General features: G+C 41.8%; 1 protein-coding gene across 1 annotated transcript in view; it reads left to right on the top strand.

Moving 5' to 3' along the window:
- Window positions 1-17,196, top strand: part of Nnt (nicotinamide nucleotide transhydrogenase) — a 73,731-nt gene that overhangs the window by 3,502 nt on the left and 53,033 nt on the right. The window contains exons 2-5 of the mRNA NM_001308506.1: window positions 1,002-1,204; window positions 8,780-9,009; window positions 10,928-11,145; window positions 16,475-16,562. Coding sequence (NP_001295435.1) covers window positions 1,054-1,204; window positions 8,780-9,009; window positions 10,928-11,145; window positions 16,475-16,562 — 687 coding nt within the window. The 5' untranslated portion in view covers window positions 1,002-1,053. The remainder of the gene's footprint in view (window positions 1-1,001; window positions 1,205-8,779; window positions 9,010-10,927; window positions 11,146-16,474; window positions 16,563-17,196) is intronic.

Raw genomic sequence — 17,196 nt, 5'->3', positions numbered from 1 at the left:
CATGGGGATCTGCCAAAGAGGGCAAAGGTAGCTGAAGAATCAACAGTGATACTTTACTCAGTCCTGCTAGAATCTGCAACAAGTGGCCACATTTTGGTGAAATAAACTTTATTATAAAACACTTGTAAATTATACTGGCCACTGTTGAGAATTGTGTTCAAAAGAGTTTACAGTTATACCCATATCTGCAAGCACCGACTGCATTAGTAAAGATACTATGGGATCTCCCTCCCTCCTTCCCTCCCTCCCTCCCTCCCTCTCTCTCTCTCTCTCTCTCTCTCTCTCTCTCTCTCTCTCTCTCTCTCTCTCTCTTTCTGTCTTATTCTATGTGTATTTACTTTATTGAGAGGTAAACATGAATCACATGTTTATTTAGGCATGGATCAGAAGATCTCACTGGAAGAACTAAGCTAGCAATGCATTTTGTATGACCTAATGGCTAATTGTTTTTTAGTTAACTTAAGGGAAATTCAAATGTAACTTTGATTATATATACCTTTTTGACAAATATGTTGACTTAGAGGATAACTTTAGTGTAAGATGTGGTTTATCTGTATGGGTGTGTTTATACAAGCTCTCTAGCTACACACACACACACACACACACACACACACACGGACACACGGACACACTCACACAGACACACACACAGGCTCGTACATAGACACACACACACACACACACACACACACACACACACACACACACACACACCTACTTGTGTGACTCAGGCCTGGAATTGACTATTGAGTTTATAATCCCAGTTCTAGGTAGAAAATGGATTTGAAGTTTTAAATGCTGAATCGGAAACAGATTTTTGAAGTGTTGTCCACAAGTAAAAAAAGACTTGACAACTAAATTCTTTGAAGATGGAGGCATACAAATGTGTTCCGGACGCAGACCCTTTGGATGGACATTTTATATATGTTTTTTTTTGTGTGCTCAGATGACAAGGTAACTTTTTTCTTGGCATATAGACATGTTCTTCTCTTTCTTTTTAGTAATCCACCTTCAAGGAATTGGGGATCCGAAACGTTGGGAGCATAAAGCAGCATGGCGCACCTACTGAAGACGGTGGTGGCTGGCTGTTCATGTCCTTTCCTTAGCAACTTGGGGTCCTCTAAGGTTCTACCTGGGAAGAGAGACTTTGTACGAACGCTTCGTACTCACCAGGCACTGTGGTGTAAATCCCCGGTAAAGCCAGGTAAAACTCAACTTCACCGTGTGCTTCAGGTCTTTGGTACAAGCCAGGAAAACACAATAAGTTTTGTAGTCTGGTGCTTGTGAGTGGTCATTTTAAATGGAAAACAACAACAGCAACAGCAACGAAAACACAAAGGAGTGTTTTGTTGTAGGTAGTTATTAATCTCTTTTCTAATGGACCTGGTGGTGGTGGTGTCGGAGGCAGCGGCTGCAGCAGCTACAGCAGCAGCAGTGGTGTGTTGCTCACTGCCCGCCTCAATGTTCTGGATTCTCAAATGAGAGACACAATTGCAGCTTTATATTTTAGTATGTCTTAAACAGCTCAATGGCTGGGCGTGGTGGCACACACCTTTAATCCCAGCACTCTGGAGACAGAGGCAGGTGGATTTCTGAGTTCGAGGCCAACCTGGTCTACAAAATGAGGTCCAGGACAGTCAGGGATATACAGAGAAACCCTGTCTCGAAAAACAAAACAAAACAAAACAAAACAAAACAAAACAGACAAACAAACAAAATAACAGCTCAATGGCTGGGCCACTCCTAAACCTCCACATGGCTAACACTCTTTTCCTCCCACAGTCCCGAATTATTATTTACTAAAATCTATATTCTATTGTTGTTGTCCTCGATTCCATGGGGGAGGGGGTGTGCTTTTCCCTGGCTCTTATGTGCTTGGTATGCTCTCTCTTCTGCAGCTATCAGGCCTGGACCTTACTCCTTTCCTGGCATGGCACTTCTAAATCCTTCTTCCTCTCTCGGTCCCTTTGCCTGCGAAGCCTAAAGTCCCGTCTCTTCTCTGTCTCCCTGCCCAGACATTGGCCACCAGCAAGTTTATTTACCAATTAAAATCAAGGACCCACGGTGTCTTGCATGCGGATTCTCGTGCAATTTTGGGAACCCAGTTAACATAATATAAGCGTTAGACCAAATTCACAACAGCGTTTTTTCATAGTTTCCACTTATAGAAATTCCAGATTGCTATTGCTAACAGGGAAGATAAAAACTAATGGGAAAAGATGGGAAAATAGAAAGATTAACTGGTTGTGTGCCTTTTGCTTATAGTAACCAAACCATTTCTTTTCCAGCCCTTTCTTTGCTTCGTGTAGGTATTGGAGAATTGTACCAGATAGAATTTACTGCTCAGGACCTAGGAAGGAAGTGTGTTAATTGATCTACAGTAATGCTCCTTGCTTTAGTAAAAAGCAACCTCATTGCAGTTCAGGTCAGAGATGTTAGTCTTCCCCCATGCTGTTAGCAGCTACTGTTCAGTTTGGTTTTGTATCTATGTATCTCTATGTATCTATGTGTATCTATGTATCTGTATCTCTGTCTGTCTATCTGTCTATCTATCTATCTATCTATCTATCTATCTATCTATCTATCTATCTATCTGTCTGTCTGTCTGTCTGTCTAGCTATGTGTATGTGCACATGTGGGCAAGTGTCCTCTAAGACCAGAAGACAGTGTTGGGTCCCCTGGAACTGGAGTTCCAGGCTGTTGTTAATGTCCTGATGTGGATGCTGGAAACCAAATGTGACTCCTTTGGAAGAGTAGCCACCACTCTTGACCACTGAGCGTTCTTTCCAGCTCCACCCTTACCACGTTTATCTCTTTGGTTCCAACCATCATCTGCCACTCAAGTGGTGTGTTACTTTCCTAAACCTTCTCTGTGCTTTCAGCCTCTGCCCCGCTACTGTCTGCCCTGCACATGGCAATGTGATACCCTTTTTAAAAGAGCATGCCAGTCCTTTGTTCAAAATCACTACTGTCTTCTCAGCTCATACTGAACAAGACTGAAGGTTCCCAATGGCCTATCAGGTCTTCTGTAATAGGACTCTCCCTTGATTCTGCTGTAGGTACAGGCTAGAAGGAGGAGAGGCTCCAGAGGTCACCTTCTAAGCTGAGTCACCTCTCCGTTAGTATTTTTCCTGAGGACCGTCTTAGTACACTGTCTGTCATTCACTGAGTGGACCTGAAGCATGTGGATGTTTGTCAGGAAGACTTAGACATTTCGTTTTTGTTCCAGATGGCAGTATGCCCAGCTAAGAATGGTGATTAGCACCTAAGATGAAAGGGCGGCATGAACGTTTCTTTTCTCTCTTAGGGCTTGCAAGACTCCTTTCTAGTCACCAAGGAGCTGCTACCTTGAATAGATTTCATAGCCTTGTTCATGTTCTCAGGTGACAAATCTCTATTGGCAGTGTACCTTTCCCTTATCACTCCCAAGTTAATCTTCAGAAACTTGCATTTAATCTGCTCGGGAAAGCCGCTCACCTAGTGATAAAATTGATAAGATAGAGGCAAATGACTGTTGAGGACTGGAGAATTGGACTTGTGACTAGATCTATGGATATCAAAGACCTCTGCAGCAATATGTGTAAATCTTCCTTGTTTAGCTTTTGATTTTTATTTTCTCAACTGTCTAAGAAAAAAAATGTTAACAGATAAGGATTTTTTTCTATAATGTTAATTTAATTAACACATTGAAAAGCATAAAAAGTAATTTCAGTCAGTATTCCTATTTTTCCAGTTGCTGCCACTGTTTCTGCTTCTGTCTCTTCCTCCTCCTCCTCTTCTTTTTGAGAGAGTGTCTCTCTCTCTATAATTCTGGCTGTTCTGGAACTTCCTATGTAGATCAGGCTAGCCTTGAGCTCTCAGATACCCATTTGCCTTCACCTTCCTAGTGCTTGTATTAAAGGTGTGTTTACCACCAAACCCAGCTTCTTACTCTATTTTTATAGTAGATTTATTCAAAGAATGGTCTAGAGTTCCTACACTACTAAGTTTGCTTGCTATCTCTCATGTATCTTATGATAATTGTCTTAGCATTTCCATTGCTGTGAAGAGACACCATGACTCTTATGAAGGGGGCTGGTTTATAGTTTCAGGGGTTTAGTCCATTATTATCATGGTGTGAAGCATGGTGGCACACAGGCAGGAATGCTGCTGGAAAGGTACCTGAGACTTCTACATCTTGGTCTGCAGGCAGCAGCAGGAGACTGTGTGCCACACTGGTCGTAGCTTGAGCATAAGAGACCCAGAGCCTGTACCCCACAGTCACACACTTCCTCCACCAAGGGCCATATCTCCTGATAGTGTCACTTTCTATGGGTTAAGCATTTTTTTTGAGCATATTCAAGCTATCACATTTATTTATTTTATGTGAGCACACTGTCACTCTCTTCAGACACACCAGAAGAGGGCATCAGATCCTAATACAGATGGTTGTGAGCCACCATGTGGTTACTGGAAACTGAACTCAGGACCTCTGGAAGAGCAATCAGTGCTCTTAACAGCTGAGCCATCTCTCCAGCCCCTGGGCCAAACATTCAAACACAGGAGTCTTTCCAGTCATTCAAATACATTTCTATTCTAACCACCTCAGATATATAAGAAACTTTTTTTTTTTTTAATTCTTTCATTCCTGGGAATCAGACTTAGGGCTTCAGACATGCCAGCTAGATATTTACCACTTGGTTACATTTTCTGCTGTTCTTCCCTATTTTCTCCCATGTTGAAAAATACAGTTGTTGCTGAGTAGAAATTCCAGTGTTCTAAATTTGACTGAATGAGTTCCGATGATGGTTCTGCTGAGTCAGTTTCTTTTCCCCATTTTTTTGTTTTTGTTTTGTTTTTTTTTTTGGTAATATTTAGCTAGACCTGAAGGCTCCTTAAGCATAAGGATACATTTCAGGCAAGAACACCCCACTGGTAGTGTTGTATATTATTGTATTGCATCGGGAAGACCACCTGGACAGTGTGGGTGTTATTGTCCTTGTGGTGTCTCTGATATGAGTGAAGTTCCCATCAGCTTTTCCCACTCAGATTCTTTCTGCCATAAGTTCATGATTTTAGGACTCTCGAAATGGTGAAACTCCATCATTCTTTCTTCATTCATCAGCTAGAATTTTTCTATAAAGAAAACAAATTTTCTCTGTTGGTCACTTGCCCTGAAGTGGACCTGGGGGAGGAGGGTGGGATAAATGCTCTTTCCCATTACTTACTAGTTTTGCTAATAATCAATCGCCTGGTTTCCTTGATGTGTTAATTTTCTATCGCTGATGTAATAAATAATCATAAGCCTACTGGCTTTTTACCCACTGGAAGACAAAGTCCAAAGGAGTTGTCACTGGGCCTCCATCCAAGTGCTGACAGTTCTGCATTTGTCCTGGGAACCTTTCAGCTGCAGGAGAGCGCCTCCGCCTGTCAGGTTTCCATCTTGACAGTATCAATGTACCAACCTCGCATTGCTTCTTCACTAGGACTCTTCGGAGTTCTCCTCCATGCGTAAGGACTCTGTGACTACCATGAATGAAGCTCTCCAGATAACGTAGGATATTCTCCCTGCTGTAGGCCCAGTGATCACCAACCCTTAAGTCTGTTTGCTGTCACAATTCCCCTGCGCCATGCATGATGGATTCAAAGGTGGTAGGACATGGGTGTTCTTGGGAAGCTGCTCTTCTGTCCATCACGCTGCATGGTCTAAGTTGAGCCATGCCCCTTAAAATACTTAGTACTCTTTCTGATAATCAACATGAGTTCGTGGGTTATAATATCTTCGGAAGTGTTCCACTCCATTATTCTTTTTTTTTTTTTTTTTTTTTTTTGGTTTTTCGAGACAGGGTTTCTCTGTATTGCTCTGGCTGTCCTGGAGCTCACTTTGTAGACCAGGCTGGCCTCAAACTCAGAAATCCACCTGCCTCTGCTTCCCGAGTGCTGGGATTAAAGACGTGTGCCACCAAAATGTTCATTTTATTTTATGCCTTTTTTTTTTTTTTTTTTTTTTTTTTTTTTTTTTTTTTTTTTACCTACATGGATATCTGTGCGCTCACATACTCCTGGTGCTCCTGGGGCCCAGAAGAGAACCTCCTGGAGCTGGAGTTATGGACAGTTGTGATCTACCAGTTAGATGCTGGGACTCGAACCCAGGTCTTCTGGGAGACCAGTGCATCCTTCTAGCTCCCATTCATTCTATTTTGGTACAGAAATTACCATATGGTTGGTTAGTGGAAGCCATTTCAAGTTGACTCTTTTTTTTTTTTTTTGAGACAGGTTCTTGCTATATAGCCCTGGCTGGCCTGGAACTTGCCTTGTAGACCAGGTTGGCCTAGAACTCATACAAATTCACTTACTTCTTCCTCATGAGAACTGGGATTCAGGGTGTGCACTGGCCCTCCTAAATACTTTTGACTCAACTCTGGCATCTTTAGTATCTGCCTTGGCTTTCCAAATGCAGGGCTTCGACTTGAGGATTTCAGATGAATGGCAAACTGCAGAGGGGTGCTTATATAACTTCATTTTATACCTGGATCTAATATTTGTCAACCTCTTGGTTCTCTCTCTCTTTCTCTCTCTCTCTTTGTTTTGTTTTGTTTTTTGTTTTTTTGTTTTTTGTTTTTTTCGAGACAGGGTATCTCTGTGTAGCCCTGGATGTCCTGGAACTCACTTTGTAGACCAGGCTGGCCTAGAACTCAGCCGCCTGCCTCTGCCTCCCAAGTGCTGGGATTAAAGGCATGTGCCACCACTGCCCAGCTTTTCTCTCTCTTTAGGGAGAAAATAAGCATTTGTCTGCCTTTGGTATACTGTAAATTATTAGTGTGTAAATAACAGGGGAATATAAGACTATGCTCAAGTGCCAGTATTTTCAAGTTGCTTTAATCTGTCTGAAGTCTCAATGAGTTACTCCATAGTTACAGTTTTATTCAAATTTTTTACATATTTAGTGTCAAGAATGGAAATTTTAAACTATACAGTAAACCCTATGTAGAAACATACTGTTTAAAAACATGTTAATAGCTGGGAGTAGGGGCACATGCCTTTAATCCCGATGAACCAGAGGCAGAGGCAGGTGCATCTTGTGAGTTTGAGGCCAGCCTGGTCTACAAAGCAAGTTCCAGACAGCCAAGGCTACACAAAGAATCCCTGCGTTCCCCCCCCCCCGCCCCGCCCCCCTCCAAAAAAAAAAGTGTTAATGGCTTCATATTGATTAAAGCATCAGAAGAAACTAGTGTCCTATAGGTAGAGCTAACCCGAACTCTGCATAAAGATGTTTGTGGTACATGCTTTCTTTTGGGTTGTAAGGAACAGAATGACAATCAGGTTATATATAGTTTGTGTGAGGGTGTGCTGTATGGATTCTTGGGGCCCAAGATCCCCTTCATTTTCTTTCTCTCTTTTTTTAAAAAGATTTATTTATTTATTATATGTAAGTACACTGTAGCTGACTTCAGACACTCCAGAAGAGGGTGTCAGATCTCATTATGGATGTTTGTGAGCCACCATGTGGTTGCTGGGATCCGAACTCACAGCAGTTAAGAGCAGTCTGCTGAGCCATCTCTCCAGCCCTCACCCCCCACCCCCCTTCATTTTCTTGGAGAGGTGAAAGGCATTCCGGGCCTCCTAGTTTTGGCTGGTTTTTCTTTAAGTAGCCACTATCATGGAGCCTGGCAGTGGTACTCTGACTTCTTGCTGATGGTAGCATAGCCGTGCTCACAGATCACTTCTTAGCCTTTGTGTGGCTTCTCCACTCTAACCTCCTAGGAGAGACCAGGACTGGGTAGGTGTTTTAGTTACTTTTCTGTTGCTGCGATAAAACATGGCGACCAAAAACAACTCGGGAAGGAACTTAACAACTTTCTGGTCACACTCCATCACTGAAAGGAGGCAGGGTAGGAGCCCAAGGGAAGAACTGGAGGCAGGAACTGAAGTAGAGGTCATGGAGAAACACACTGCTTATTGGCCACTCCTCATGGCTTGCTCAGCCTGTTTTATCAATCTATGCAGGATAATCTGCCCCCGGTGAGCTGAGTCTACCACATCAATCACTGATCAAGAAAATGCACTACAGACTTGTTTACTGGCAAATCTTATGGTGGCATTTTGTTAATTGAGAGTCCCTCTTCCCAAATGTTCTAGTTTGTATCAAGTTGACATTAAACTAGCCAATGTAGGAGGTTAATAACTGGCCAACATGGACTGTTCTGGATCCACAATTCCTGTGTAAGTCATCTCATCGGCAGTGACTGCTGGCTTCTCTCATGCCCAGCCTGTCAGATGACTGTTTTTGACCTGGTTGCTGGCCTCTCAGCTGCTGGTCAAGTCTCAGGATTCAGCCTTGGAAGTCTATAAGAAATTTCCTCTGGCTAAATTTGCAGGAAAGGGACTTCAGCTATGGCAGCCATCAAAGTATCTATAGTAGAGTTATTCTGCAGTAATTTATTTCTATCTTTCCTAAAGGCCAGGCCAGGAAGACTGTAATCTCAGAGGGTGAAGGAGAGGAGTTAGCGTGTTGTGTGATTTCTCAACTCAGGTATTTTTCTCCTAAGAATAGACTAAGCTTATCATGTGCCTTAAAGATGTTCAATTAAATAAAACATTTAGTGCATTCAGGACAGTTTGTATAAAAATGTTTCACTTTTCAAACAAGGTAAATGGATTGTGATTGTGAATCGTTATTTTCAGTAGCAGCTTGCGCACCGTACATTTCGAAAGACAGACTGCCCATTTCCATTTCCTGAAGTCTGCGCTGAAGCATGCCCTTTAGCTTTGTCTAAACGTTCGTTTTGTTTGCTTTTAGGAATTCCATATAAGCAGTTGACAGTTGGGGTCCCCAAGGAGATTTTCCAAAACGAGAAGCGAGTTGCATTGTCTCCTGCGGGGGTCCAGGCCCTGGTCAAGCAGGGCTTCAATGTTGTCGTGGAATCAGGCGCAGGCGAAGCTTCCAAGTTCCCAGATGACCTCTACAGAGCAGCAGGGGCCCAGATCCAAGGGATGAAGGAAGTTCTGGCTTCTGATCTGGTGGTCAAAGTAATTACTCTCCTCTCTCTTTCATTCATAGTGTCATGTCTTTTGTTGAGACAGGGTCTCAGTGTATAGCCCTGGCTGGCTTGGAACCCATAGACATCCACCTACTTTGCCTCTCCAGTGCTGGGATCAAAGTCACCACACCCAGCACTTCCAATTTTCTTACTGCTCTTCTTTTTGTTTTTAATTGACACATAACAATTATTCATATTCATGCAGTGATGTATAATATATGTGTGTATATATATTTATACATACATAGTATATATGTATGCACAATGTACAATGATCAAATCAGAGCAGTTTGCTTATCTATCATCTTAAACGTTACCCATTCAGCTTTTCCTATTTGAAAGTCACACTCTCTTTTCTCAACGAAACCATGGAAGGGAGCCATGGAGACCTTCATTTTTATATTAGCTGGGTAGATTTTTTTTTACTTCATATCTTTTTTTTTTTTTTTAAGTTATGAAGTTCCTTAGCGTGTACATTCTGCTGTTTGATATCTCAAGACCTTTTAAAGTCACTTGGCCCATGGGTCACTCAGCCCAGTACTCCCTTCTCCAGAATGGTCGTGCTATTTCTAGAATAGCACTATGTGGGGTAAATGACTGTCTTCATTTATTAGCGCTGCACACAGTATCCTGGGCTGCGTTCAATAACTTCTTTCCAGCCTAACAGCGTCTAGTCAGCAGCAGCAAGTATGTATATAAACAGGCCATGTCGTCAATTAAAAGAGACTTCTACCCAGCTAGTACAAAAATGAAAGTCTCTATTTCCCTCCCATTCATAAAGTACTTGACCCAGGGACTCTCTATTGACTCAAGCCCGTTCCTGTTCTGAGGAACAGGTTTAGGGAAACATTCACTTGGTTTGATGTCTCGGGTTCCCGTGATCTCAGCTGAGCCTTTGATGAGGGCCAGTAGGATCGGTCACAGTAGCCCTCAAGTTTTTCTTAATCTCTGAGATAGATATTTTTGGGCATGCGTTGCTGGTTTCACACACGCCAGGTTAAGTCCCCCACTACTGAACCACACCTCCTGCTCAAAGAGTTACAAGTTCCCAGCCAAGATACACAGGAGTCAGCAGCTCAGGCATAACAGGCAAAGGCACTTTGGTACATACAGAAAAAAAAAGAAAGAAAGAAAGAAAGAAAAAGCCATGATAGGAAGTGAAAGAAACAGCTTTCTCTTTTTGTATTTAAAACGTAAATCCTGCAGGCTGTGTTTCCTATGCTCGGTTCACACAAAATGAATATAGCAAAGCTTCTTATCAGAACAATGGATTGAAGCTAGAGTAGTTTTAATTCAGTAGAGATGTTAGTTTAGATTGTGTTCCTTTATAGGTCTGGAGCTTAAAGTGACATAAGTCTATACCATATATCTATTACCAGTGTCTCACTACCTCATATATTCATGTTTGCCAAATTTAGTAAGGATTGAGCCTTTTCATTCATTTGTTTGTTTTTTTGGAGACAATGTTTCACTATGTAGCCCTTGCTGGCTTCTCACTAGATTTGTGGACTAGGCTGCCTTCCCAGTAAGAGAGATCTGCCTGCCCTTTGTCTTTCCCCCCTATCTCGTAATTTTAACACAGATTTAACACGTTTGGGGAGACCAGGTTCACTGTAAAGTCTTTGTAGTATCTCAGTGCTCTGTAGCTGTCACAGATGACCTGGTGCTGTGCACTCTCTCAGTGTGTGCTCTTTATCAGAATAGGTCACAAGTCTTTAGTCACAAGATAGATAGTGTACTTGTTCATACCCTTTGTCTTGCTTGAGTTCAGGCAGACGTTTATTGATGGAAGACCTCTCTCAGAAGTACCATCTAAACAATAGTGCCTTATCTAAATTGTCCTGTTTACTTGAAAACCACTGTGAAGGTGTTGGTAGTTTAAATCTGTGATTTGGCTCTCGTTTCAGGTGAGGGCCCCCATGGTGAACCCGACGTTAGGCGCTCACGAAGCTGACTTTTTAAAGCCATCAGGAACTCTAATTAGCTTCATCTACCCAGCCCAAAATCCAGACTTGCTCAATAAACTTTCTGAAAGAAAAACCACAGTTCTGGCGATGGACCAGGTTCCAAGAGTGACAATAGCTCAGGGCTATGATGCTCTCAGTTCCATGGCCAACATCTCTGGGTAGGTATATTCTTTGCCATTTCAGTTGACCAGAACCACAGCGAGGTAGCACGGCACTCATAGAGTTTACCCTCACCATAATTGTTGGGGACTGACAATACTTTTTATACTTAAATTAGTTCTTATGATTTGTTTTATTTCCTTTCACAGTAGTTACAGTAATATATGTTACAAGTCCTATCTTTATGGTTAGAAGCAGTATTTACACCTATCAAAGAAAGTAGCTGTCTGAGGGTCTGCGTAAGAAGGTGGTATTTTTACGTTGTGTGTACATGCATCAGATTGAAGTGGTTACTTTTATAGGTCACAAATAGTTGGACAGTGGCCGATTCATGTGTTTTAATGTAATACAGGTTGAGAACCCCTGAAAATTTGGGATCAGAAGTGTTTGAGATTTTTGACTTTTTCAAATTTTGGAATCTTCATAAAATGAGGGGTTTTGGACCTGAGATCCAAGTGTACACATGGAATTTATTTATGTTACATATACACTTTATACACACAGCCTGAAGGTAGTTCTGTATATACATTTTGGTAATTTCCTTAATGAAATAGTGCATTTCAGAGGGGTTTTTCCCCCTCCTCTGGGATGTTTTAAATACAAAGTTGGCATTTTGTGCTTGGTCTGTGACCCATTGCATGTTTCCTGTGAGGTTAGGGATGGGACATTCTACTTGTAATATTGTCTGTGGCCCACGCAGAACAGTTTTGACTTTGGATTTTTAAATTAGGAGTGCTTAGCATGCTGTATTATAATTAATTAGTTAACTAATTAACTAATTAAAAGAATAGTCTACCTGTGTAGTTTCAGGATGGCCTCAGGCTTCAAAGTTGTGATCCCTTGGCCTCCAGCCTTCGGAGGGCTGAGATTATAGGCACATACCATTATGCTTAGGGTGCTCATGTTGCTAGGGTTTCCTTGAGAGGGTTAACAAAGTATTTAATGAATTAAGGAAATTTCCATATTAAAGGGGAGTTTTCTCTCATGTCACAGTCTGTCTTGTTTTACTAGAGCCCGTCCTCTTCTGAGACCTCAGTGGCAGTAGATCTCATTTCCTGTCAGCACTGCTATCTTCCCCATCTCTCTTTCTCTCTCTTTTTTAGAGCTCTATTTGTATTTAATAAAATACAGAATGTTTTAAAAATTCGTTGAGACTTTCATACACGAATACAGTGTATTTCCATTCACATTAACTCCCTACTCCTCTCCCTAATTTCTTCCCGATTCACTGCTAAGCTTCCAACCACTTTGTGCTGACCATGGGTTGTAGGGCCCTCTACTGGAGCATGGTCAATTTACCCGGGACCACATTATCAAAGAAAAAAAGAACTGACTCCTCCAGAATCTACCTTCCTGTTCCACAGTGAGGGGGCGGGGATGGGGGTGTGTGGGGGGGAGCCCTTCATCCCCCATTGCTGAGGTCGCTGCTGCCAGTTCGTGAACGCAGTGGTCTGGTCTTCCTTGGAAACCTTGCTTTGCTGTGGTCCTCCGTGAGATCTGGAGGGAGGAGGTGTGTAGAGGTGTCTTTGTCTGTGGCTGACAGACACTTGCTCTTTGCACTCTGACCAATCCAATTTTTGCATAACTGCTATCCCTTATACCAAGAAGAGTCTCCGATGTGGTCTAAGAGCTGCACAATTCTGTGGGCAAAATGACATGAATTTTGACGGCAGTTTGGTCCTCTGTCCATTTAGTACATTAAAAGCAGTAGGTTCACCCCTGGGGCTTATGAGCTTTCCAGCCACGGGTTCTTGGCCAGATTTAAAGTATCCAGGTATGAATCTTTTTCTTTGGAGCAGGCCTTAACTCTACTCAGAAAACAATTATCATTATCAATGTAACATTTGTACTAGTATCATGTCCTTAACTTGCTAGCAGGCAAGTCATCCTTTCACCTTTGTGTCTGTGTTTATGTAGCAAATGTAGCAATTGTATGCATTCAGAGGGCAACTGTAAAGATCAGAGGGGTTTTATATATATATATATATATATATATATACATATATATATATATATATGTATATATATGTATATATATATGTATATATATATATATTAGTAGCAGGTTTTCATATGGCTTTCCCAAACCTCTTAACAATTAAAACATTGTTGGAGGCATGATCATTCTTGGTTTAAATTATACTCCAGTTCCACAGTAAAACAATATGGTATTGGCACAGAAATAGATATGTTGATCAATATGATAGAATCAAGAACCCATAATCCATTTTACGTACAGTTAACTGGCTTTTCACAAAGATGAGAAAAGTACGCATTAGAGAAATTATAGCATCTTTAGTAAATGCTGCTGCTGGGAAAAACTGGACATCTACCTATAGAAGAAACTCTATCCTTCCCTCTCACCCAGAACTTTCAAATCAGTTTCAAGTGGACCAATGGCTTCAGTGTTAGATCCGAACCTCTATGGCCTCAGAGAAAGACCAGGCTCTGGGCTCAGTAAGGACTTTCTGAATGGGACCTTAGTCACTCAGGAAACAAGGCCAAGAGTCAACAAGTGGGACTTCATGAGATAAAAAAGTTTCTGTACTGCAAAGGAAACTTAATCAAAGGCAGAGGCAGCCTACAGAGTGGGAAAGCCTCCCCAAGTGTCTTGCATGCAATGTCACATAAAAAAAGGCATTCTAGGGGGCTGGCGAGATAGCTCAGAGATTAAGAGCATCAACGGCTCTTCTGAAGGTCCTGAGTTCAAATCCCAGCAACCACATGGTGGCTCACAACTATCCGTAGTGAGATCTGATACCCACTTCTGGTGTGTCTGAAGACAGTTACAGTGTACTTATATGTAATAAATAAATACATCTTAAAAAAAAAAAGAAAAGAAAAGAAAGGCATTCTAAGCTCCTCTCTGCTCACAGGAAGTTGGCTGTAATCAGGTTGCTTGTGAGGGACTGGAGTGACCACTGAGTACCTGAGAGGATGGGAACAATATGGGGATAGGGTGATGCTCATGAAATCAGCTTCCCAAGGAAACTAACCAAATTAAGACTTAAGCTAATGTGATTGACACACCAACAAAAGTATTTAAAGGGAAAGCAGTGCATGGGGAAGAAAACCCCAATATAAATAAACCCTTTTCATAGAGTCTTGTATGAACTGGTAGTCTCTTAGGTTTTTATGTTTTCAGTCCATCAGTGTCTGTGTGTGTGCATGAGTGAGTATGGGCAAGCATATCTGGTGGTCAGACAGCTTTCAGGAGTAGGTTCTTCTGTCTTACTGGGGAGGGGGTCTCTTGTGGTACTGAGCTTTGTCCCCTAGGCTAGCTGCTTCTGTCACCTTCCAGGTGATTCTCCAGTCTTCAGCTCCCAGCTTCACACCACACCCAAGCACTGCCAAGGCAGTGCTAGGATTACAAATTAGTGCCTCCATGCAGACTTGCAAATGTGGGTTCCTGGGATCGAACTGTCTGGCAGGCTTGCGCGGCATGCCCTTTTACCCATTGAGCCATCTCACTGGCCCAAGTTTTCTGTTTTAGATATAACATTTAAAACATGCCGCGTATCAAATGTGCCAAAGAATCTACTTTGTGTTTCAGCTGTTCACCCTGCTCATATGGGTTGCCATTATATTAAAGGTAAAACAAGTTCACATAACTGGTGGGGCTGTCAAGATAGCTCCACCGACAAAGCACTCAGTGCACAAGCTTGAGGACCCAGGTTTGAGCCCCAGCACCCACATAAAAAGCCAGATGAGTGGGCACAAGTTTGTAACCCTGTCTTCAAAAAAACAACAACAAAAAAGAAGGTTCAAGACTCCCAAGGAACAACACCCGAGGTTGGCTTCTGATTGCCACAGGTTCTGTCCTCTGATGTATGTGCTCCCACATGAACATACACCAGCACACATACAAGGAGTAAGTGAACAGAAACACACTTAGTTATCCTCAGTATAAGGTAGCAGATGGTTTGCTAAGATCAGCTGAGATCATTTCTTGTGGTATAAAATCTGTGCGGGGTGGGGTGGGGGGGCACAAAAAGAAATTGTTGCCATGTTTAGTGGCTGGAAGAGTGACTGTTACACAAGGTGGAGCTTAACATGTACCATGCAGAGTTCTATGAGTGCTCTTGATTCTGTCACATAAGATGCATGTAATTGGGAGGATGTCAAAATCAGCTCTGTATCAGTGTTTTTAGCTGCAGAATCGTTTGGGCAAACAGAATGTTTCAAGACAATATAAGTAGGTTCCATTAGCGCCACGGACGGCAGGTTGCACTCAGATGGGGCGGAGTGTTTAGAAACACCACTTGAAAAAAAAAATATTTTTTCTGTTCCACTATGACTAACTTAAAGTCACAACAGTGATGGTAGTGTGTTTTTGATTAAGTTACAGTAATGACAGTGATGATAGAGTTTTTCTATATTGTTTTATTAAGTATTACAACTACGAGGGAGAGGTTTTGCTGAAAGCCAGCACGTGAGTCTTAGAATCAAATAGTTGTGTTTAACTAGGTAAAGATAATATGGAAATAAGATTAGTATAGTGGGCCCCAGACATCCTATTAAAGAAATGATTTGGCTCGCTGTTAGTTTTCATTGGATAGCTTGTTTCTGTAGTTAAACCATATTTACTGAGCATTTGCCATGGGACAAGAACCACACTGAATATTTCACCCGTGTTGACTTTGTTCTTTCAATAGCTTTCAGAGCTTGACACACCCCTTGGCTCTTGTTTTAGAGATGAGGAGAGCAAGGGTTAACTTGCTCAGATCTGATCGTTTGGTCTGTCTCAGGAGCCCAAGTTTTCAGCCACTCCTGATCACAGGTAGTGATTTTTTCCCCTCTGAGACTGAAATATTACATACAATGTTACAACTAATATAGATACACCTCTCCTAGTATAATGTAAGTACTACATAGTCACCAAAGAACATTTGAACAGCACGGTTTGAAGATAGGGAGCCTTGACACCCGAAGACAGGCGCTGATGGCATTCGGTGTCTGTACTTTTTAAACTATCTCGGCTAGTCTGCAGCATTTGTTAGGAAGCGGCTGGGTAACTCTTTGGGTGAGAGTCTTCCTCCGCAGGAATGCTGCCCAGGGCAGATTTCTCGCTCTGCTGCTGACTAGCCTAGTGCTAGCAGGCAAGTCGCCCTTTCACCTTTGTGTCTGTGTTTATGAAACAAATGTAGCAATTGTACTCATTCAGAGGGCGACTGTAAAGGTCGGAGGGGTAAGTATATAAACAGTGCTCAGAAGTAACCTCGCTGTGGGAGCTTCTGCAGTTATGTAACTGACAGGTTGTAGTAATGTATGGTCCTCCACCTTTTATTTTATAGAGCTGTCTTTTTTTTTTTTTTTTTTTTTTTCCAGTTATAAGGCTGTTGTTTTAGCAGCGAATCATTTTGGGAGGTTTTTCACTGGGCAGATCACAGCTGCTGGAAAAGTTCCCCCTGCGAAGGTATGTATAACTTCCAGTGTTTTTCATACACACACACACTCACACACACACACACACACACACACACACACACACACACACACACCACACACACGTTTGTTTGTTTGTTTGTTTATTTATTTATTTATTCATTATGTATACAAGTGTTCTGTACTGGATGTATGCATACCTGCCAGAAGAGGGCACCAAATCCCACTATAGATGATTATGATCCACCACTTGGTTGGTTGCTAGGAATTGAACTCAGGACCTCTGGAAGAGCAGTCAGCGCTGTTAACCTCTGAGCCATCTCTCCAGCCCCACTTTCAGTGTTTCTTAATGAGACAAGTTGAAGGTGACATAAAATATGGTTACTTTCAAATGTCTTGCTGTGTGTTAGCCTCGCTGATGTTACTGTTGTACTTAGAAATTTAAAGTGAAACTTTAGAGCTGAACATTGAATATTGCTTGAAAAAAAAAAAAAGAAATTCTGGCATTTTTGTTTGTTTGTTTTAAAAGTTTAGTCTTTTTTCTTTTGCCTTTTCAGTTTCTGACTTATTTGAATTCTTAAGTGGATTTTGTCTAGATTGACCTGTGGGTCAATTTACTATTACTTTTTGAAGAACTTCAAGATATTATTCAGTAAGTCTGTGTT

The sequence above is a fragment of the Mus musculus genome, chromosome 13 (genome assembly GCF_000001635.26).
Source record: "Mus musculus strain C57BL/6J chromosome 13, GRCm38.p6 C57BL/6J".
NCBI lineage: Eukaryota > Metazoa > Chordata > Mammalia > Rodentia > Muridae > Mus > Mus musculus.
Note: the sequence above shows the minus strand (reverse complement) of the source record. Positions and strands in the feature narration are given on the sequence as shown.